General features: G+C 44.5%; 1 protein-coding gene across 1 annotated transcript; it reads left to right on the top strand.

Annotated features, from left to right (window-relative positions):
- Positions 1-1,464: 1,464 nt before the first annotated feature.
- On the top strand, positions 1,465-21,223 carry RNF10 (ring finger protein 10). The gene is made up of 17 exons (XM_074159710.1): positions 1,465-1,729; positions 7,761-7,963; positions 8,939-9,138; positions 10,159-10,249; positions 11,270-11,454; positions 11,532-11,668; positions 13,190-13,350; positions 13,895-14,023; positions 14,187-14,445; positions 14,666-14,799; positions 15,275-15,392; positions 15,737-15,838; positions 16,345-16,476; positions 17,251-17,348; positions 17,582-17,642; positions 17,797-17,955; positions 18,834-21,223. Exons 1-17 carry the CDS (start codon positions 1,567-1,569, stop codon positions 18,908-18,910), a joined length of 2,409 nt encoding a protein of 802 aa, XP_074015811.1. The 5' UTR covers positions 1,465-1,566; the 3' UTR covers positions 18,911-21,223.
- Positions 21,224-21,329: the final 106 nt, after the last annotated feature.

Raw genomic sequence — 21,329 nt, 5'->3', positions numbered from 1 at the left:
CTTTGCTCTCCAAAGAAAGTACTTGGAATGCTAATTCTGACTTCCTAGTGGTCTCTTCTGCAGCAATGTGACAGGAAATATAATCCTACCTGGCAGTGTGCTGTGGGAAGGAATTTTGTGACTCACCAGACCTGTCATTTTTTTTCCCCTCGTCTGCCTGGGTTCTGTTACTGTTCTTCTCCTCAAGGGTGCTTAGAGCCACGGACTGTTTCTCAAACTCTCATCTCATTACTCAGTTGTGTGCTAACGGCACGAAGCCTGGTGCCTTCAGCCTTCCTATGGCAGGAGACCTTGGCCTTCGCAGGCAATGACAGGGATTTTGCTAGCATGGGTGTGGGTGATGTTGTTACTGTAGTTAAGGGAAAAAATTGGGGAAGGGGAAACAAGCAAACAAAAAAGAGACTTCCTTATATTTATTTTCTTTCCACAGCCAGCTACTTTGCTAATAAAAGTTTTGTGTTCTGCCTTTAAAAGTTTTATGGCTATGTACTGTTTTTTTTTCTAGTATTGCTCGTGCTATTCATTTCCCTGTGAATGTGGGTTTGTTAGAAAGTTTCTTTTCTCAAATCCAAAGCATCTAAACGTTGTGGGTAACCATCCTCATAATTTGGTCGATAATTCTAAGAATAATAGACCTAAATAGGGAGCAAAGGGGAGTTAAAAAAAGGCCTTTTATGAGGCTTTGCCTAAAACATGATTTATTAGCTCTGCCCTTTTGCTTTCCACCACTACTTTTCTATTAAGAAGCCTGGGAACTGCTCTCCCAGTGAACTCGAAGCCGTCATCCCTAAAACAATGGAACGGGGATCAGCAGGTGCACTCGAGATCTCCGAGTGTTATTTTAAAGGTTAATTAAAACGCCTGTAGAATATCTGTTGCCTTGTGGGTTTGGGGTTTGTTTTTTTTTTTTTTTTCCCTTTTGCTTTGAAGGAAAAGTTTAAAAGTATCACGTTATTTCTGGCCGCTTTGTGCTGTCCGAGCGGGGGGTGGGCCGGGGCCGGTCCCGCAGCCCGGTGTGGGTCTGGCTGCCGGGGGGGCCGCCTGAGCCCTCCCTTGCCGCCCGGTGCCGGTCGGGGCGGTGCGGGTGCCCGCGGGCTCCCCGGGGACTACAGCTCCCGTCGCTCTGCGCGGCGGGCGGGGACTACGGCTCCCGTGGTGCCCCGGGCCGGGCTCCATCCGGGTCCCGGCCACTGCTGTCGGCGGCTCGTCGCCATTACGGGGCAGCGGCGGCCGAGCCGGGGCCGGGGCGGCGGCGCCGAGGAGCCGGTGGGTGCCTGGGTGGCGCCGACCACTCGGGCGGCAGGCAGCGCCGGGCCCCGCGGGGCTCCCTCAGCAGCTCCCTCCCTCCTCGCCCGGAGCCCCGCAGGCCCGGCCCGGCCTCCCGCGGCCCTCCCCCGGTTCGAGCGGAGCAGCGAGAAGATGTCGCCATGAAGGAGGCCGAGTCCGCGCTGCGCCGCCCCCGCCGGTCGCCCCCGCGGGCCATGAGCCTGGGCCCCCGCAGGCTCCGCCAGCGCCCGTCCTGCCCCCCCGCCCAGGGCCGCCGCTCGCCTGCCGGGGCGCCCGTTGATGCTGCAGAGCCCGCCCGGCCCTACCCCCGCCTCAGCCTCCGCCATGGACAAGAGCAGCCCCTGCGGCTCCGGTGCGCCCGGCTCCTCGGCCGGCGGCAAAGGGCAGCAGCCGCGGTCCGCCTCGGCCGGGCCCGCCGCGGGGGAGTCTAAGCCCAAAGGCGGTAAGAGCGGGGTGAGGGCGAGTTCTAGCCGCGGACCGGGAGTCCCGGGGGGTTTCGGGCTGTTAGGGGTCGCCCCTCGCCGGCCTCTGGGTGTGAGGGAGGAACGGGGTAAGCGTGGGGCCGGGGCTGGGGTCGCGGTGAAGCTGAACCGCTCCTGGCCGGGCTGTTTGTGTCTCGGCTGGGCTTAATGGGCTTGGTTTCAGGTCACGGCTTGTTTTTGCTTTCTTCTTCCTTCCTCTTCCGGCTTTGTTGCCTGTCGGACTAGCTGTGGTTCCTGCTCCCTCCTGCCTTTAAGGATTAACGCCGTATCTGTGTTAGCATTGGAATAATCAGATTGAGAGCTAAAGCTTTGGGTTTATAGTAAGAATATATGTTTGCCAGGGCCTATTAAGAGAACCATTAACTTTATTCTGTACTGGAGTGGACTTTTATGTCTTGCCTAAGGAGGCCTGGTATCAATAGGCAGTGTTCCCCATACCGGCTGTGTTCCAGTAACCTGCTTCGGAGCAGCTCAGAGTTTGTTAAGTGTTGTTTGCCCACCTGGCGTTTAAACCCAAGCCTTACAGCTGTGATTGCAAACAGCCAGTTTTGCTGACATAGCGCTTCGTGAGGAGCCATTATGGTTCCTGTCATCTGTCTTTTCAAGGTAAGACCTGAGCCGCCTCCGGTTCTCTAAAGCTGTTCGGGAGCAGAATGTTCCTGGCAACCTTGCATATTTTTTTTAAAACCTAGAAATGGGGCAGTAATGATTAAAGTTAGTGTTTTTAGTCCCAGAAGTACATGTGAGAGTGCCAACAGGTTGCTGCAACACCACCGCTGAACTAATTTCCTTCCTCCTCAGTGGTTTGTTTCTGCTGTATTACTTCAGGTCTCTGAAGGCAGCAGTGTGTTCCGAGGGGTTAAAAAAATGAGTATCTGGAAGGTGTTGACTCCTTCTTGGACTTTCTAAACGCACTGGGATCCCGGGTGACCAAGTATTACATGCTCTTCACCTTTTTTAGCTGGTCTTCCCCAGGACGGACTGAAGCGGGTGACGTGGGAGTTGGCTCACCCACAGCTCCCCAGGCTGTGGTGTAACTGTGCGATTCTAGTTAAGTTTTAACTTCAGATTCAAACACATGAAGGTCTTTTTAGGAAGAACTTTTTAGGCAGTCATTTCTGGAAGAGCTTCTGACTGTTTTGCAAAGTTTTTTTGCATCAGCAACAGGATTTGATGCGAGGGTCGTCTTATCCCTGGCTACTGTTGTTATTTTTCAGTCCCTTATTTCATTTTTCCCCTGTAATGAACAGACCAATGGAAGCAGGGGATATCGCCTGTTGGGTATGCAACAAGAGTTTTAGAACCAGATCTTCGGCTTCTGATGGAATAACAAAGTATAGAAACTTCTCTGCATGTGTTGCAAGAGGCGGTGTGTCAGGGCAGCAGACAAGAGGTTTTCCCGTTGTGGAGAACTGGTTTCTGTCTCACCAAGAGGTACGTGCCTCAGCCCTACAGCTTCTTGTAGTGTGGTGTGATGCTGTAGGGAGGATCATTCACAGAATATAAGCATCTTTCAGTAAGGAATTAAGGTGGCCTGTCCTGTCCCATGGCTGGTATGCCTTTAAGTAGAAGAAACAGTATCTGGAGTGAAGGAGGAAATAAAATGCCTGTCATTCCAGCACGAAATAAAAGCGTCAAGTAATTTTTGTGGAATGCCGCTTTTTACAGTCTTGAAACAATGTCACAGTAGCAGAGGAGCAGTGAGGGGAGAAATCCTGATGTACCGTACTCTTCTACTCCAGTACAATAGACTAAATTTTAATTAAAAAACAAAACCAACTTTTTCAAAGACCTCTTTTTTAATAAAACAGAAAAACATTTTGTCTTAATGTAATTCTGCTTCGAAGATGCTTGTTTCTTAACTCCAGTGGAGGGCAAAGGGACATGGAATGAGTTGCTTCATCAGAGAGGCCTGCCAAAATTAGTCTCTTTTAGTAGAAGCAGATTATTTGGGAATAACTTAACTGGAGGGTACTGAAAACTAAATCTGTTTGTCAGATATGGCAAACAACCACAGGACGAGCATACAGGACACAGCTCTGTTAGATCGTGGCTGTGTTTTGGTAGCTGTTGCACACAAGACACTGGCATGTTTCCATATGGGATTTTTATTTTCTTGATTTCCTTATCATTCTGTGCGTAGCTGGCGTGGTCCACCCAATTTCTCTCCAGTTTTAGGAAAGGTATAAGAAGTATTCTGAAAACCTCGTGTCTCCTTTGAAAAGGAAAGTATTCTTGATGGACCCAGACTCTCCCCCAAACGTTGCATAAGTGACTTTTGCACTGGTGGTCGCTGGATTTGAGTCTAGTCAAGTTCTTGCCATTTAGATGCTTTTTGGGGTTACCTCCTGTGATCAAGTCCAGCTGAAGAAATGAAGAACTGGACGTTTCACAAAGCCTTGCAGTAGCTTCTCCTTCCATTTCTCTTGCAGCACAGCTTGAAATGGGCTAAATAGGATACTGTAAGCTCTTGTGGAAGTTGGATTCCAACTATCTTTCAAACTTGGCCTTCAAAACTAAATTAAACTTGAGAGTTTCCAATAGAAAAGTTTCTTTGGATTATATTAGTGCGCCAACAGGAGTCACGTCCCATTAGGTGGAATAAAGTAGTGAAGGGAAAGTAGGCTTTTTGGGTTTCTCTGCAGTCCTCGAGGCCTGAGGGACAACATCAGTTCTTGCAAACGGGGCGTTATTATGGTGTGAGCTTAGCCGGGGTGCGTGATTGCTCCGTCACCTCTTGCTCACTGGAATGTTTGCCGTAGCAGCAGCAATAGCTTCAGTGTGTCTTCATGAAGTCACCCTGGGACTTAGTGTGATCCACCACCCGAACCCCTTATGCAACACGGTTGGCTTCCGCACAGCTCCGCTGAAAAGAAGAGGCAAACAAAGATGGAAGGTAACCACAGTCCTCAGCCCAGCAGTAAACTGCTGCAGCTCCAGGACCAAAGCAGTCACCTAGAGCTGCTTTTAGTCCTGTGAACTTGATCTCCTCTCTCTGGGTCTTTGGCGGTAGAGGTCCTCTAAAGGAACGTGGCGTCCAGCAGGAGAGAGCACAGATGTCAGGGTTTGCTTCAGGAGGCAGAAGCAGCTTTGTTGCTAGTTTTATAAAATTATAGACAGTATTTGTTTTATAAGTCTGTGTTCTCTTGGAGTGTGAATGGGTAGATTATGGGTTAGATCTTGTGTGACTGGCAAAAGGACCAGCTGAGGAGCTGAGTGAAGAGTAAGCACCTCACCAGTGCTGTTGCTCATTCCTAGTTTGCCAAGGAAAGAAGGAAAAAAGAAACTCCCAAATGCAAACCTACGCTACTTAAAACTGGGGTCTAACAAGAGAGGATGGCAGTGAGAATCTTCCACTTTTCTCCATGCATGTGTGCAGATATCCCTGTCCTGCCCTGCGTTTCCTGGGAATGCAAGAAGGGATGATGCAAAGCAGAGAGCTCCCTGACACTGGCATGCTGGAAAGGTTGGAAGGAACGGCACAGCTTACATTCGGGGTGGGGGAAAAAGTGTTCCAGTTTACAAATGCACACTCCAAACTCTTGGTTGTGGGTTGACTGATTTAATTTCTGCTCTGATGGACCAGAATCCTTATGCGGGTAATTCTTGGCAGGGAGACTTGCACTCAGTAACATCAGGTTTGAAGCCTTGTTAGAATGTTGTGTTAAGCCCTTCCTAAAAATAGTGCAGGTGGAGAGGATGTTCCTATAGAATGTGAGAGTCACTATAATGACTCCCAAAAGCTCTTGAGTTGGTTTGAAAGGACCTGTAGTATGACAGGAATGTGTATAAACCAGCTGACTGACAAATTTGATGGTGACTAACTTGATTAAAACTCTGAAGTGGTAGGAAATTCTTCTGTCATCTGCAGGTACAAGCTGTTCCTGGGCCTTGTAAAGACCTGCTTTAGGCTGAACTTCTCTTGAGTAGTTTCTTTTCCCTCAGTTGGTGATTGCAGAGAAACTGCGAAGTTGCTGTAGACACAATAGGCGTGTGTCCCTCTAGTGCTTTCACTGAAATTGCAGATTTAAGAGGGTGATTGAGCTCTAAACTGACAGGCTCTGCTCCTGAATAACTGAAATAGTAGTCCAAACCTCTTCAAAATGACTTAATTTTTTTACCAGAGACTCAGTGGTGTTGATTTCAGCCTCTTCCCTACAAACACTCTCAAAAAAGGTCTATCTAAATAATCGTTAGGCCAGACCTGGTCACACCCTCGGTACTTGGCAGCTTCTGGTGTGTTTTTTTTTCCTGATAACACTCAACCCATGTCTTTAGCCTGACGAGCGTTATAGCCCTGCGAGCTGTGCAGGCGTGTGTTTGAGTTACACGTCTGTGGTTCCCACAGAGTTGGTTTAATTCTGAATTAAAGGGATCAGCCTTTTGAATAGCAGAGCAAATGACCAGTTCTGGCGATGAAGTTTGTCTGCAAAATGTCGCATTGTGTGAAAGTAATGGTAGTGCCTTTTTACTTCTGTAGCTGTAGTTGCAGCTGCCGTGTGTAAGAAACAGCAGATCACCACAAAACCCAGTCAAGCCACTTTTATTACTTATTCTTAAGAATAAGTCAGATCCTCAGTAATGTGCAGTAACAGACTTTCCAGTCCACTGTCCCTCTCTTCTGGGGGGTGCAGGTGGGAGAGAAAACTAAAAATAACAGAAAAGTGAGACTTGGTGCGAGTGATTCCATTCCAGCTGTTTTAAATGCTCGGGTAGATTGGAATCGGAGCTGGGGAAGGGGAAAACTGAAGGCACAGGTAATGAAAACTGCCCGTATGAGTAACGCGATCCTGAATCACAGCGGTGTGTTTGCCTACCACGTAAGATTTATATTAAGGGGTGGGGAAGACTACGAAGTGTGAAAAGGCAAACTAGTAGGCTTTTATAAACTGGATTTAGAGATTGTACAAGGCGTTGCTGTTTGTGTAACACTTAGCGAGTATCCAGAGTGACTCTGGGGCTGGCTGGTGTGGATAGACGTCTCGCTGGGCCTGTGGAGTTCTGCTTCCAAGCTTATCAGCATCCTTCTACAAATAAAACTCAGGGCAGTGGGTGGAAGAGCTGGGTTCAGTGACAGGTTTGTTGTGTCCTTGGTGCAGCTCTAGTCTTGTGTTATGATTATCAGACATACCTTCATAATATGAATTTTCTGTTCTAGCAGTCATAACGAAGCAGCTGTTTAGACACAGGAAACCCCTTTCAGGACTGATTTTTCTGCTCTTGTGAGGTTTGTTTCTGCAGTATTTTGCTTTGTGCTTCACCGCTGTGCCCTGTGTTAGGGTCAGTGGTGCACGCAGTGTGCTTTTGGGCAAACAGGTCTCGTTGCAGAGGCTGGTGGACTTAGTACTTAGATATTAGGTACTTGTCCTGCAAGGCCAAAGCATTGGGTTCGTGCCTCAAGATCGATTAGCATTTGTTTGCCTCGTGGAAGAAAAGGGTATTTTTAAAACAGTATTACATCTGTTTTGGTCTTCTGTAGTGGGCAGAACGGAGCGAAAACAGGGCATGGAGTCTTGCAAGGTGGGAGACTTCAAGACAAATGGAGGCAGCAGTATATTTATATAAGGGAACGATATATGAGAAATTGTGTGCTTTCAGAAAAAATGAAAAAACGAACTAATTGTTGTCATTTTTGTAATGTGGCACGAAGATGTGGTGTTGGTGTTTATCATTAATGTACCAGGCAACATGCTAACGTCTGGTGACAGCAATTCCAAATCTGGATGAAGAAAATCAACCATTCTAATAAAAGATAAAGACCAGCAAATGCATCCTTCTTTCATGCTCTTTGACCAGTTCTTTGGGCAGTGGTAGGAATGAAGCGGTTTTGGTTGCTGGGGGAAGTTTGATGTCCCAATAGACACCAGGCTTTTAACCAGGGCCCAAGGCAGTGGCCGAGGTGGACACCTCTGGCAGAGGAGCAGTACGTGTGGGCAACTCTGAGGGAGGCTGCTGATCTGATTCTTGTTTCTTTTTTTTTTTTTCTTTCAGATGGAAAGAATGCGAGTGGATCCAAACAGCGTTATAATCGTAAAAGAGAAACTTCATATTCAAAAAATGAGAACTTTTCCAGTCAGTCCCGTCGCTCCAATTCACAGAAAAGCAAAGCTTTTAACAAGATGCCCCCTCAAAGGGGAGCTAGCGGCGGAAGTGGCAAACTTTTTAGCTCTAGTAATGGTGGAAGACGAGATGAGGTGAGAATTGTAATGCCGTGCCTCCAAGGCCTTCTTTCTTGGGACGAGAGGATCGCTCTGACCTGCCTAGATAGGTCTTCTGTGTTCAGCTCCTGGGCTGGGAAGGGAAAGAGCGATAAGAGGTGCTAACATCGTTGAGATGCCAGAGTGAGTGTGAGCCGAACAACTTGGCAACAACAGAAGAGGAGTGCTCTCTGCTCTGAGAGACTTGCAATAAAAAATGCCATCTGAGGAATGGGTACCTAGACAGGCCGTGTACATATCTCACGAAACAGAGGTCTTTCATGAAAATATCTAGTTATACGATTTCTAGCTTTTAAGGCTGAGGTGATTGTGTCTGACCAGTGTACAAATTTGCATATCCTAGTGGTATTGGGAAAGTAATCATATTAGCCTTGGTGACATCAAGATGGAGTAAAGCCAGACCGAGGCTTTTATGCTGATAAATGCTGGGTCTAAACGCCTGTAGACTATTCATGGGTTTTCATTGATGCTCTGTTTTTTCAGTTTTAGTGGATGAGCAACGCTGCTCACTTAAGTTGCTGACTGTCAAAACTCCCCTGCTCTCTGTTGAATTCTCATTATATGAAAACTAACCGAGTACAACCTGCGCAAGTAGTAATCAGACTTGTATTACTTTCCATTTAAAAGAATATTGTCAGGATTTGAACAACTTTCTTCTGTTATTAACCTGGACTACTAGGTTTTGCCAGCTTTTACTTGTTCCTTGTGTCGGTTGTTTTTATGCTCCTCTCCTTTTGAACAGTGAGGGGTAAGACCACTCAGTTCCAACTTTCGGGTTCTCATACGCTTTTAACGCTGCACTACTTGATTTGCAGAACTGGAATGGGCGAAGGTGAGTGAGTGGATGCTGCGTGTTCTGTCTGTAATCACTGATGGGGCCGGGGTATCAACTTGCACTGATGCTTTTGCAGTAAATTCTAGCAAGTTCTAACCAATGCTGTTGTCTCTTAGGTAGCAGAGGCTCAGCGGGCAGAGTTCAGCCCTGCCCAGTTCTCTGGTCCCAAGAAGATTAATCTGAACCACTTACTGAACTTCACTTTTGAACCCCGTGGCCAAGCAGGCCATTTTGATGGGAATGGACATGGCAACTGGGGGAAAAGGAACAAGTGGGGACATAAGCCTTTCAACAAGGAGCTCTTCCTACAGGCCAAGTGAGTGGAAGACTGGCAGGGCTCTTCTACAGAGACACTGATCTGTAAGGGATGGTCAGCCAGGGTTGACTACTTGTATTGACTCTTCCAGGGTGAAGTTATCTCTCCGTAGTGTTTTTAGTGGTAAAGACTACACTTGAAAGAGAGAAAAATATATCAAGTTGTCGTCTTTACCTATTTACAAGGGATCTGATGGAATGAGTCCTTTAGATACAAACCAACTAGTCCTCTGCTGTAATTTTCTAGCATTGCTTGTGGAACATGACAATCCATTAGGAAGCCCTGTGTAGTTGCCTTATGGGAGACGGTTGTTTTTTCCAAAAAAATAGTATATGGAGATGGTAGGGGTAGCAGTTGCTGGATGAAAGCTAGTCTGAATTAGTAAGTCTCAGAAGCAATTACTGATATGGGTCTTAGTTCCTAAACAGCTAGTTATTTCACAGGCCCTGAGGTATGTAGTATAACCCAAATGATGATCAGTATATAATCCAGCAGCAGAATTGCTTTTGACTGGAAATAATGGTTGCTTTCACTGGAATTTGAAGTGTGTTCGGGACTTCCTGTGTCTGATCACGTTAAAGATAACAAAACCTATTTTCAGCATTGATGCTTCTGACTTTTCCCTATTGTTTTGTGGCTTATTGTAGGGAAGTCTATTTGCAGGAGCCCCAGTAGTTCTAGTTTTTGTGAGCATATTTTTTCCACTTGTGGATTCCGTGTTTTTTAATAGACCCCTGATGGAGCTGGCTGTTTCTTACATGTTTCTGGAAACCCACTCTGCCTGGCTCATTCTGTGCGTAGTATGTGATGTTGTGTCTAACTGAAATTATGCACACCTGTATTCTGGAAATCTGGTTGTGAATTGAATGAACTTTTTTGGGGTTTGTTGGTAGAAGTTACTGACCGCGTTCAGCAGTTTTCTGCTGGACAAAGAAGAAGCTCAGAGAATCCTATAGGATAGTTCTCAAAGAATTTTTAGAAACAACTGAGCGGATCATCTGTTTCTTTGCCTTTCCCCAGCTGCCAGTTTGTTGTCTCTGAAGAACAGGACTACACAGTCCACTTTGCTGATCCAGATACCTTGGTCAACTGGGACTTTGTGGAGCAAGTGGTCAGTTTTGATGGGCTAGACTTTTTTTTTTTCCTCCTTCTTCTTATTAAGAAGCTCAACCTGTCTTTAACTGCCTCTTTATCTCTATGATGTTACGTAAAACTCAGCTGTTTTTGAGTTGAGGCCTCTTCTGTCACTCCCACAATACCGGGAAAGATCTGTCATGGAATATATTATGAAATACTTTCATGACAGGAAAAGAGAAGTGCTAAAATCTATTAGGAAAATTAGCAGCTTCTTCTTGCTTTCGCAGATGGGAGCTCATCAAAAATAGTATCTGACATTCTGTAGACAGAGTCCTTGTGATTGAGATACTAACAGAAAACTTGGGCACGAGTCCATGGAAGAGGACTAGAGTGTAGAATTTTGAAGAATTATTCTGTGCAGAGGTGGCCCATCTTGCCTAGCAACAAAATGGAAAATCTCATGAGAATTGTGATCAGAACTTTGGGTTGCCTCAAGTAGAAACTTATTATCTGCCAAGACTAGTCTTGGTGTATGGTGCAGCTGGAGAAGAGGTAGGCTTACTGTTAGCCATTGCTACAAGGGAGCTAAAAAATCTAGGTGCTTGCGTGACAGTTATGTCTCTGCAACATACAGATGCTAATACAGCGTCTGACTAAACTAGCATGTTCATGGAAATAGGTAAGTTCAGTCTCTCAGTTAAACAGGGCTGCACAAGTCTGCTTGTGTAAGTGAGGCGACAGCTTGTTTGCTGCCTTCTCAGCGTCTGAATTCGGATGATGAAGGTGCTGCTGACTCTTACAGATGACGAATACGTGAGAGGAAACATGAGAAAAGTGATTTTTTGAATGTCGTTAGAGTAGAAATACGAGATGGGCATGCATTCTGAAGGTGTTACTTAGTTTACAGTGCACTTAATTTATTGGTAAATAAGCAGAGCCTAAAGAGCTGGAAGATTAGTATGTTAGAGTAGATCTTAGAGGTGGCTTATTCTGTAGCACAGGAACCGATTTCCAAGTCTAAAACTTGTACTATTCTTCTCATGTGCCATTTCAGCGAATTTGTAGCCATGAAGTGCCCTCTTGCCCAATATGTCTCTACCCACCAACCGCAGCAAAGATCACGCGCTGTGGGCATATCTTTTGTTGGGCATGTATCCTTCACTATCTCTCCTTGAGTGAAAAGACCTGGAGTAAATGTCCTATTTGTTATGGCTCTGTTCACAAGAAGGATCTCAAGAGGTGAGACGATATTTATTAAATGATGTATCTTTTTGAAATGTTATTTTTACCCTACTAACCTCCTCCTTACATTGCAGTGTTGTTGCTATGGAAACGCGTCAATATGCAATTGGTGATACCATAACCATGCAACTTATGAGAAGAGAGAAAGGTGTTCTGATAGCACTGCCCAAATCTCAGTGGATGAACGTGGTGCAGCCTGTTTACGTCAGAGGTGAGTGTGTCCGAGTACTGGTGGTTGGCTCCTAACTGGGACTGGGACTTGTGTAGAGAGGATTTACCATGACAATGCCATGCTGTCGCCTTAAAATAGACCAAACTACAAAACGTGGTTTAGCAGCTGAAAACCTTCATGACCACATATTAATAATGAGCTTTCTACCCACGCTTTGTTTTTTATAAGGCTTTAACTTGTGTGCTGCAGCTCCTGCCTTCTCAGTCATTGGTGTTAGTTTGGTGTGAGTTTTGTATCGTAGAGTCATTGGTGTGACTCTTGCTGCTTTTGTTGGCTCTTCAGTGTCCTTAACTTTTTTCCCTCCTGGCTCCTTATACAGCTTAGCAAAAATAACTGTCTCTGTCTAAACTATTTCAAGGATGTAATCTTCAACAAGGTTTTCATCATTGTCACTTATCAACTAAAATCTGAGAATGATGCAGGAAAATAATAAAAATTATTGCAAACCTTTTCCAAACATCTGTTGCCTGACTTCTTCAGTTTTCTTCAGTCAAGTAATGTGACTAACACATCGTCATCTTATCTGTTGGTATCACAAAAATTTTGTGACTAAAGAAGTAATTTTGCTCCACATTGCTGTTTTGTGGGCTGTCTTGGCTCACTTCGTTTTGCAGTCACATTTATGAAAGGCTACGTGCATTTAAGCTCTCTGTAAAAAGTCAAGTCTCTTAAGGCATGAGGGGCACCCAGCAGGCAGGGTGTGCACTTACATGTTCCTCGGTATTTGAAAGTAAAGGACCTTAAATCCTTTCATAAAAGAAACAAAAGAACAAGTACAGGATTTGAGATCATTCTAAACCCAGGAAGTTCAGCATTAACTTGGTGTTCTGTAGACAAGGTTTGACCCTTGGGGAGCAGTGAGTATAGGGACTGTACCGGTAGGTGATGCTATGGTTGCTGTAAGCTCTAGAGTTAAGCTTAAGTAACAAAGACGACTACCTTTTGCTAAACTTGCAGTTCTGTAGTGTACTATTTCTGCTGTGCTTGTAAAAAAACTCATAGTGATGTTTTGTATGGATTTTGAATGCTTACAGGTTTATGAACTAGTTTGAGCCAAAACAGAGGTCACTTTTGCAGAACTTTCCAGTTGCAGTATTTTTGAGTACATAGAGAAGAGAAAGAAGCTGCAGACTGCATTGTTTCAGGCAGTTTTGACCACCCAAGGGTTCTCAAAGGTGGTGCTTCCACAGCATAGAAGTTTATACTTGATTTTTTTTTTTGATGTGTAGCAACTGAGTGGTGAAGTGGCAGATTGAAAGTGGCAGGTAAACTGCTGTGTGGGGGAGATGTGTGTAGCAGAGCAGGTATGTGGCACCAGCTTGTGTCATCAATGATATAAAGGTAATGTGCGCAGTCTGTATCAAATTCTTGCTTAGCATTGTCTGCCCTGGGGTGGATTAACTCACAAAATTGAGCAGTAGCAAAACTTCAGAAGAAACAGCAGTCCAAACTGGTGCCTCTACATGTGGATATTAATGATTTGGTGCTCCTTCTGTTCAGATGACCAGCACAGTCAGTATTCAAAGCTGCTTCTGGCATCCAGGGAGCAGGTCTTGCAACTGGTGATTCTGGAGGAGAAAGCGGCGTTACTGAAACAGTATGAGGAAGAAAAACACACCCCAGAGGCTTGCTTTATTGAGGCAGCTATCCAGGAACTGAAGGTGAGAACCTCTGTGGAGTGACTTTGTTTGTGAGAGTACGCTGAGCATCTGTGTTCTGCTGCATAAGTGGTTGTGTGTGATTATTCTGTTCTCCGTGATGTACACACTAGCAGGGTTTGCTGCTAGAATAGCATTATAAATCTTGGAGGAGACCTCTGGACCCCAAGTATCTGGCATGATGTTGAAGATAACAGAACAGAATGCTTTTTACTGAACGGTATTCCTTCCATAAATGTAGAGGAGTTCTGCTTTCAAAGGAAGGTGTGCTTCCCTTTTAGCTCCAGCAATTTCTGGGATAACTTCTGTTGGGCAGATATGAGCAAACCTGTAGAATATCCCTTTTCAGAGCATTTGGGCGTCCTACAATGGGTGTGCTTTCTAGTAACAAGAAGGAGAGGACCTCTCTTCGAGGGACACTCTTTGTCACAGATGAATTACAGATTTATGAAGACCTGAAGTATGGGACAAGGCTAAAAATAACTATGGTGATAGTCTCCTGGCTTAAATAGGAAATTGAAACTTGTTGTCTTTGGATGACCTGTAGGAGCGAGAAACAGCACTCTCTGCTGACCAGGATAAAAACAGTGGCATTGCTGGGATCAGTGCAGCTGTGGAAGAATTGGTCCTAGAAAGCTCCAAGGCTGTGGAGCCTGCAGTTTCCCAAGAGAAAAAGGTGGGTGACAGCTCTGCTCTGGCAGATCTTGTTAATACTCTAATTCTGCCACTCTACACTGCAGTGTGTGGTGAACTGGTGCCAAAGATTTGTGCAGAGATGATAATCTTTTGAAGGCGGTGATGGTGATGTGGTACTAACTGTATGCTCTCTGCTGTGATAGTGTGGTGTGGAATATCTCTCTGCGTTTGATGAGGAGCTTGTGGAGCCTTGCTCTGATCTGGCAAGTTCCTTTTCACCTCCTGTGGAAGCAGAAGAGGCAGTGCTGGATGAAGAGGAGGTACCCGAGGTGGACACCGTAGGGGAACCTGATGTGAACGCTACAGAAGAACGGAATCCAGCTGAAACAAGCTGCCAGGAATCTAAAGATACAATTAGCAGTGGACATCTTAGCAACTCTCCTTTTTACTATTTCTATCAAGGTCAGTGCAATGAAATCCTGGAATCATGGGGGCAGAGATACCACCTTTGGGGTCCTCTTGAGAAAGATCTTCATTAGGTGCAGCTAACCCCTGTGAAATGAAGGTCCCACAGAAATTCAGAAAAGAGCTTTAATTTTATTACTGGAGAATGTACTGGGGTGGAGAGAAGGGTATTGAAAGTTCACAGGCAAAGAACAAGTGACGGTATCTTATCTTACAGCGGAGGATGGACAGTGTATGTATCTTCACCCTGTGAACGTTCGATGTCTTGTTCGTGAATATGGCAGCTTGGAGAAGAGTCCAGAGAAGATAACTGCAGCTGTAGTGGAGATAACTGGCTACTCAATGACAGAGGTAGTTATTTTATCTTCTTATTAGTTAAGGGCCCTTGTTTTAGCAGATTGATCATTGTAGCTGACAGATGAGACTTGTTTCTCTTCAGTAATAAGAAATAATAACTATGAATGGGTAGGCATGCTAATCTGTGAAGGGCATCTCTGTGAAGTGCAGTACCTTATGTTGCTTTTGATAAGTAGACTGCAGTCTAGCTTTTTTCTAGAAGGTAGGAGATTCTAGGAGTAAGAGAATCAGTAAGTGAGCTGGAGTAACTGCATCCAAATCTGATTATGATGTAGTTGGTGAAGATCTTGTTTCTGACCCAGGGCATCCTTCACACGTTTGTACTTTATAAAGTTCATTGTGTCACTGCTGCTGTTTTTTCCCATTTGATTTGATGAATGGTGGGCGTTCTAGCTCTATAAGCTATTCATCACTATGGCAGCCTCTAGACCTTGTTGTGATCATATATCTGCTCTTTTTTTTTTATCAGGATATAAGACAGCGTCATCGCTACCTTTGTCACTTGCCCCTTACCTGTGAGTTCAGCATTTGTGAACTGGCTCTGAAGCCACCCATCATCTCTAAGGAGACTTTAGAGTTGTTTTCAGGTTGGTACTACCTTTCTCGTAGGCTCTGTCATGTATCTGTGAGGGTGAAGGGGAAGTCGTTCTTATCCCTTAATGGCGGAAAAACCCAACATTCATAGCAGCTTTACTCCTCTTGCGCCAACTGTCTGATAACTACTAGACAGAACAACCCCAGTTCACTGTTTTATAGACAGTAGTTATACAAAGAATAATAAAGCCTGACTGCTTGGAAGAGCTTATGTTGTTTGTAAGCGTATTTTGTTACTAATGTGTTATAACTGAATACGTTGTTCTCAAAGCTGGCGAAAACATTGACAAAATATTGGTGTGGTTTTCTGATAACCAATGCTGTGCGTTGCTCCTAGATGACCTTGAAAAGAGGAAACGTCTACGGCAGAAGAAAGCTCGTGATGAACGACGACGTGAACGCAGAATTGAGATAGAAGAAAACAAGAAACAGGGAAAATGTAAGTAGTGATTGAGCATAACTGGTGGATTTCAAGTCATCTTTAGTTGCTAAGCTGATTTTCTTGAGCTATAGGGTGAACTCTAAGGCTTTTAGTTTGTAGAGTGTACTTAGAACAAGATTACAAGGTATTAGAAACGACGTCTGTAGAGCAAAATATATAAGCTGTTTTAGTCAGGATGTGAAATGATGTTCTGTAATTCCTGCATACTTGCCCATTATGGGAGAGACAGAGGGCATTTGAGGGCACAGCTGTCTCCATGGTGTATACAGCTCTCAGAATTCTTGGTTTCTGTTTTTATAGTAATCATGATATAGAGTGAAAAGTGAAGAAGGGGAAAAAAATGCCTAGGAACTGCTTCCATCCAGCAGCAGGGCTTGTACTGGTCTCTAAAATACAGGGTGGAAAGAAAATTGAGTTGGCACCTCCTAGACTCCTGAAACAACTTGCGTATTGACAGTCCTCCCCCGCATTGTGTAGTGCTTTAATTTAAAACCTCTTTCTAGATCCAGAGGTCCATATTGCTTTAGAGAATCTGCAGCAGTTCCCTGCTTTTACCTCTTGCCCTGGAGAAACCAGCACTGATCATCAGAGCTTCTGTCTGTCTCCTCTTGGCAGAAGCCCTGTGTTTCAGACAGGTGAGCATCTGGAAAAACACATCACATCTAGTTCTTGATCATTCTTTTGGGATCTACTGCTCAGGTCATCACGCTAAACTTCGTTAATACTGGTCAAATACTGCGTCTTCCCTAGATTGCCTGTGAGATCGTACACTAAAGGCTGACACAGCTAAGAAACATTCTGGTCCTTTGCCTGCTTTACTACCTCTACTTCAGTGACAACATGAGATCTGCCCTGTAATTGCCCCAACTTTTAAATCTTTGCTGAGGCAGAAGAAAAGAAAGGAAAAAAATTCCCCAAAAGGGGAAGAAAACCGTATGCCAGAAAAACACTACTGGCATTTTTTTTCTTTCTACCCTCTCCATCTTCCCCACCACATTATACTAAAATCAAATGTAGTTGATGAGCACTCAGTTAAGTTGTCCAGTGATGATTTACCAAATGTTTTATCTTGCAGTTCATAAAAAATATTAAATAGAACTATTCTTAAGTGTTTTAAAAAAACCAAACAAACAAACAAGTCGCCCCCCCCAACCAAAACAAACCCACACAACACCCCAAAATAAGGAAACAACTGCCCCCCAAAACCAACCCAAACTTAAATCTTCCTTAAACAAAAAGATTGAGGAAATTTGAGAGGTCCCACTGTGTGATGGGATGGAATTGATGAGATAAAAATGATTAATTGCATAAGATAATAAAACTTTATTTCTATTTCATCCCGTTAAGCAGCATAATGAGTGCCTTTGCCAAATGCAACTGGCTTTAATTATCTGCTGCTTTCTCTGTAGAGTCTATTCCAACTCCACTGTCACCTGCTGCCAGCCAGGTCAGCCCGTTGCTCTGTGGCAGTTTGGAAGAAGAGTCTCCCTTCCCTTCCTTTGCCCAGGTAAGCCGTGTAGCAGGGTAAAACTTGTCAGAATTGTGTGTATATTAATTGGGGATTCGTCTGAGAACACAATTGCTTCCCTCACAAAAACAACGTGGGATGAATCTCAGGGAGACAACATAGCGTTGGAATGCTTGAAGGGGTTCCTAGATTTTCTTACCACTTCGGGAACATGCAGGATTGGTTTAGTACATCGGATTTAATCATTATCTTACAACTTTTTTTTTTGATAGATGTTGAGAGTTGGAAAGGCAAAACCAGAAACATGGCCCAAACCTGCTCCAAAGATAAGAGGTAAGAAAATTTGGTATTCCTACTTCAGGTTCTTTACCATGTGTCTAAATCTAAGAAATCTTGTAACTTCACAAGATGCATCTGGAGTGTGGAGGGGCATATGTACCGTGAAAGTTTTATACTTCTGCCTCTCAAGGCCCTTTCCTTCTTTCAGATGAGAACACTCTGGCACTCCCTGTGCCAGCAGACAGTGATGGAGAAAGTGACAGCTCTGACCGCATACCTGTGCCCAGCTTCCAGAATTCCTTCAGCCAAGCTATTGAGGCAGCCCTCCTGAAACTGGACAAACCGTCCACACCTGATCATTTATCAGGTAAAAGGCGGGGTTGAAGGCGTGAAAAATTTCTGAAGGGAAACAAGAAAATAATATTTCCCCTTCTTCCTCTGGGAGAAGTGAGAGCAGCAATTTTGGGAACCAAATATGGGCCACAGGACAGTTCTGAAAATTGTCAGGTTGTGGTTTCTGAACAGGTTGTCTAGGGCTTCTCTTAGCTTAAAGCGGCTCTCTTAGTGGGAGCTGAGATCCCCAACCAGCAAAGAATCCTGTTAGGACAAAGATCACTTTTGACAATCATGTTTGCCGTGTCTCTACTGGAACTGAATTTAAGTTTTATCTCAAGGAAGTTCAGGTTATGCACTTTTAAACTAAAAATAACCTGAGCTGCTGAACTACCACTTAAGTTTGACCAGAATGTCAAGGTAGCTGCTAGCTGAGATTTCAAATTAGGCACTTGGAAACAAATTGGGATGAACTTAATCCTCTAAGCCTGGTGGTGGTTGATAAAACTTATTTATAATGCTCATTTGTGATGTTTAGCTGGAGAGTTGGACAGGAGGACCTGGGAGTTTCAGTGAAATTATCAGCTCCAGTTGTGGTTCTTGGGCATGGATGAAAGCGATACCTCCCTGAAAGGCAAACTGCTGCACGTCTGCAGTCCTAGGATCTGCTGTTGCAACAGCAACTTTAGAATCAGTTAGGCATGTTTATAGGTATATTTTAGGTGTGATGAAGTCTTCCTTAGTTTGTCTGCAGTAATTTTTTTGTTAAAATTAAACTACCTCGTGCTTAGTGAGTTGACAGGAACTATCATGGGCCTGTAGAAGTCATTTGGGCTAGGGGAGACCTTTTATCATTTGTGTGACATTCCTGTTCCATGAGAAAAATGACAGTATCATTTTAATCCTTCACAGAGGAAAAGGGAGGCAAGAAAAGAAAGAAACAGAAGAAGCTGCTACTGTTCAGCACCTCTGTTGTTCACACAAAGTGATTCTGCTATTCAAGAGAAGTTTCCTCTCCTGGTTTTCTTTTCATTTTGCTTTGTTTTGCTGCTATAGTTTAAGTATTTAAATTTGAACAGACTAAACTTGTGTTTCCAGGGCTTCTAGGGGGTTCAGGAGGAAACCATGACAGTATATGTTGAAGGAAAGTGTTTTGGTTCCAACTGCTTAATTAGTTTATACTGAAACAAAGTTTTGAAAGAAACAACCCAGAGACAAATGAGCCAAGGGTTCTAGTCTATGCCAAGGCAGTTCTTTTGGCCTAATAAGCAGTGTGAAAGTCTTTTCAGCTGTGTGGCACTGCCAGAATGCTGCAATATTACCTAAGTGAAGAGGCAGAGAGCCTTTATTTCCCTTGAAGTATTCATGTGCAGAAGTCCACCTGACTGTGACAGTAGTGCTGTTCCAGTAAAGCTGTCAAACTGCTCTCTTGAGAAACTGGTTTCCACTGTACTGGAAACGGGCAAAAAAGCTTCCTGGCTTTAGAGTGTTAGCTGCTATATCTGTTCTTTTTCTAAAGAGCAAGAATTCCTCCTGTTCTCCTGGCTTGGAAAGATTTAAAGCTGAGGTGAGTGTAAAGCAGAACTTGGCTACTTGGTTTTGAAGTGACACTTGATGAATTTGGGTATTTTAAAACGCGTACTGGCACTAATGGTAGAAGGAACCTCCTGGCTTCTCTCAGTTGTTCAACTCTGTTTTAATGTGGGTGAGTGAGTGAGGCTGCTAATTTTTTTTTATTTTTTTTTGCCAACCATGGGCTACACATTCTTTGTAACCTGGTCATCTAGAATAAACACTCCACCCTAGGGCTCTTGGTAACTACCTGAATGATGTTTTTGACACTGGCTGCTCTTGAATTGGAAGAACAACTGATAGCTGGAGTCTGTAGATAACTTTTATCCCCCAGCAAGAAGCTGAGGTCTCTTGTACTGGGATAAGGGCCTGTATCTGCTTGGTTCTGGGATGTAAGTCGGTCTGCACTAAGCATCTCAGGCTATAAACATGCCTCTTCTGGACCCCTCCCTGCTCTTTCTTTGGGTGGTTATGTTCTGCACTGCTTGTGGTTTGATTTGAGCTAATGAGTTAAGTGGTGTGGATTTTGTTGAATAAAATGAACTGTAGGTGTAATGTACTGGTCAAGGCCAACAGTTGCAATAAATCATATGCACACGTACTTCCAGTACTGCACACTTCCTGAGCTGTCACTGAACTGCCCTATCAACATGGAACATACCACCACTTAGTTGCACAGATTCAAATCTTACCTTCCTGCTGACAGATTTCATGCCAGGGAGGTGGTATAAAGCACCCTCTACCTTACAGTGCAAGACTGACACGTGTCTCCTCTTGGGCCCCGCTCACAGCAGTGCTCTGCCCACGTTTGCACAGGCTTTAGAAAGCTGATGTGCTCTCTCCCTCTGACACCAGCTGGGCTGAGCAGGGAAGCTGTGTGTTGGAGACTCCTGGAGTCAGGTATTCTAACACCACTGGTAAAGTCGTTGGCTCTGTCCCTAGGTAAAAAGTTTATGTCAATATGTTGATGCTTGATTTCAAAGCAACAGGCTCCATATTACGCAAGTGCTTCCTCGAGGCACTTAACCACGTGCACATGGGAAGCTGGTACCAAAGAGTGTATTTCACAAGGCTGTGTGTGTAAAAAGAAGGGGGAGAGGGAGGAGGTAAAGAATACTTCAACTGCTACAGGAGGACAGAGGGAACACTTGCAAAACATTCTTTGAAAGCAGCTTGACTTCACGCTTGGTCACGATTAACTACACTTGATGGAAAGACGGTACAGCTTGTCAAGAGAGGGCAAGGAAACTAAGACAAGATGCCTGAAAGTGGTAACACATCTTGCTGTTGATGCTTTAAATGCACGTTGGGAAGTTATTGGTGAGGGTAGAGAAAGGAACTAAGTAAGACTCAAGTATGCAGGTAACTGCGTTCACAGTACTATTGTTTCCTATTTGTAAGTCATTTTAAGCCATTGAACAGGAGTAACTACTTAGTGTCTAACCGGTACCTGTTGTGTTCTATTATCTCTACACGTTTGTAGTCAACTTTTCTTTGCATTGGGAAGAGAGACATTAGCTGGAGCTGGTGTAACTCACCTCCACACCTCACAGGCACTAGAACGAGGGAAGTGATATGGGCAAGGACTGTCCCTTCTGCAGGGGCAGGCTCCACAGGACAGCATCTTCAATTGTATCTTGTTTTCCTATGGATTCAAGAGATAATACCAGCAACGCTACTTTCCTGTAACTGATTGGTGTAAACTTAATAAATATCTAAGCAGTACTTGTACCTATGAGTTTTATAATGGGTCATATGGAGTTGAGCCTTACAGCTCTACCTTACATTCCACGTACTCTCTGCTCCTGTGTACACAACCAGTGCTTTTGTGACTCA

Source organism: Numenius arquata, chromosome 16, assembly GCF_964106895.1.
Source record: "Numenius arquata chromosome 16, bNumArq3.hap1.1, whole genome shotgun sequence".
NCBI classification, from domain to species: domain Eukaryota; kingdom Metazoa; phylum Chordata; class Aves; order Charadriiformes; family Scolopacidae; genus Numenius; species Numenius arquata.
The sequence above is the reverse complement of the archived record's forward strand: the minus strand, read 5'-3'. Positions and strand labels throughout refer to the sequence as shown.

Coding starts and splice junctions, on each gene's coding strand:
- RNF10 (XM_074159710.1), top strand. CDS start 1,567: ATGCTGCAGAGCCCGCCCGGCCCTACCCCCGCCTCAGCCTCCGCCATG. Junction 14,446..14,665: donor TTTTTACTATTTCTATCAAG/GTCAGTGCAATG, acceptor CTTATCTTACAG/CGGAGGATGGACAGTGTATG. Junction 15,839..16,344: donor AAACAAGAAACAGGGAAAAT/GTAAGTAGTGAT, acceptor ACCTCTTTCTAG/ATCCAGAGGTCCATATTGCT.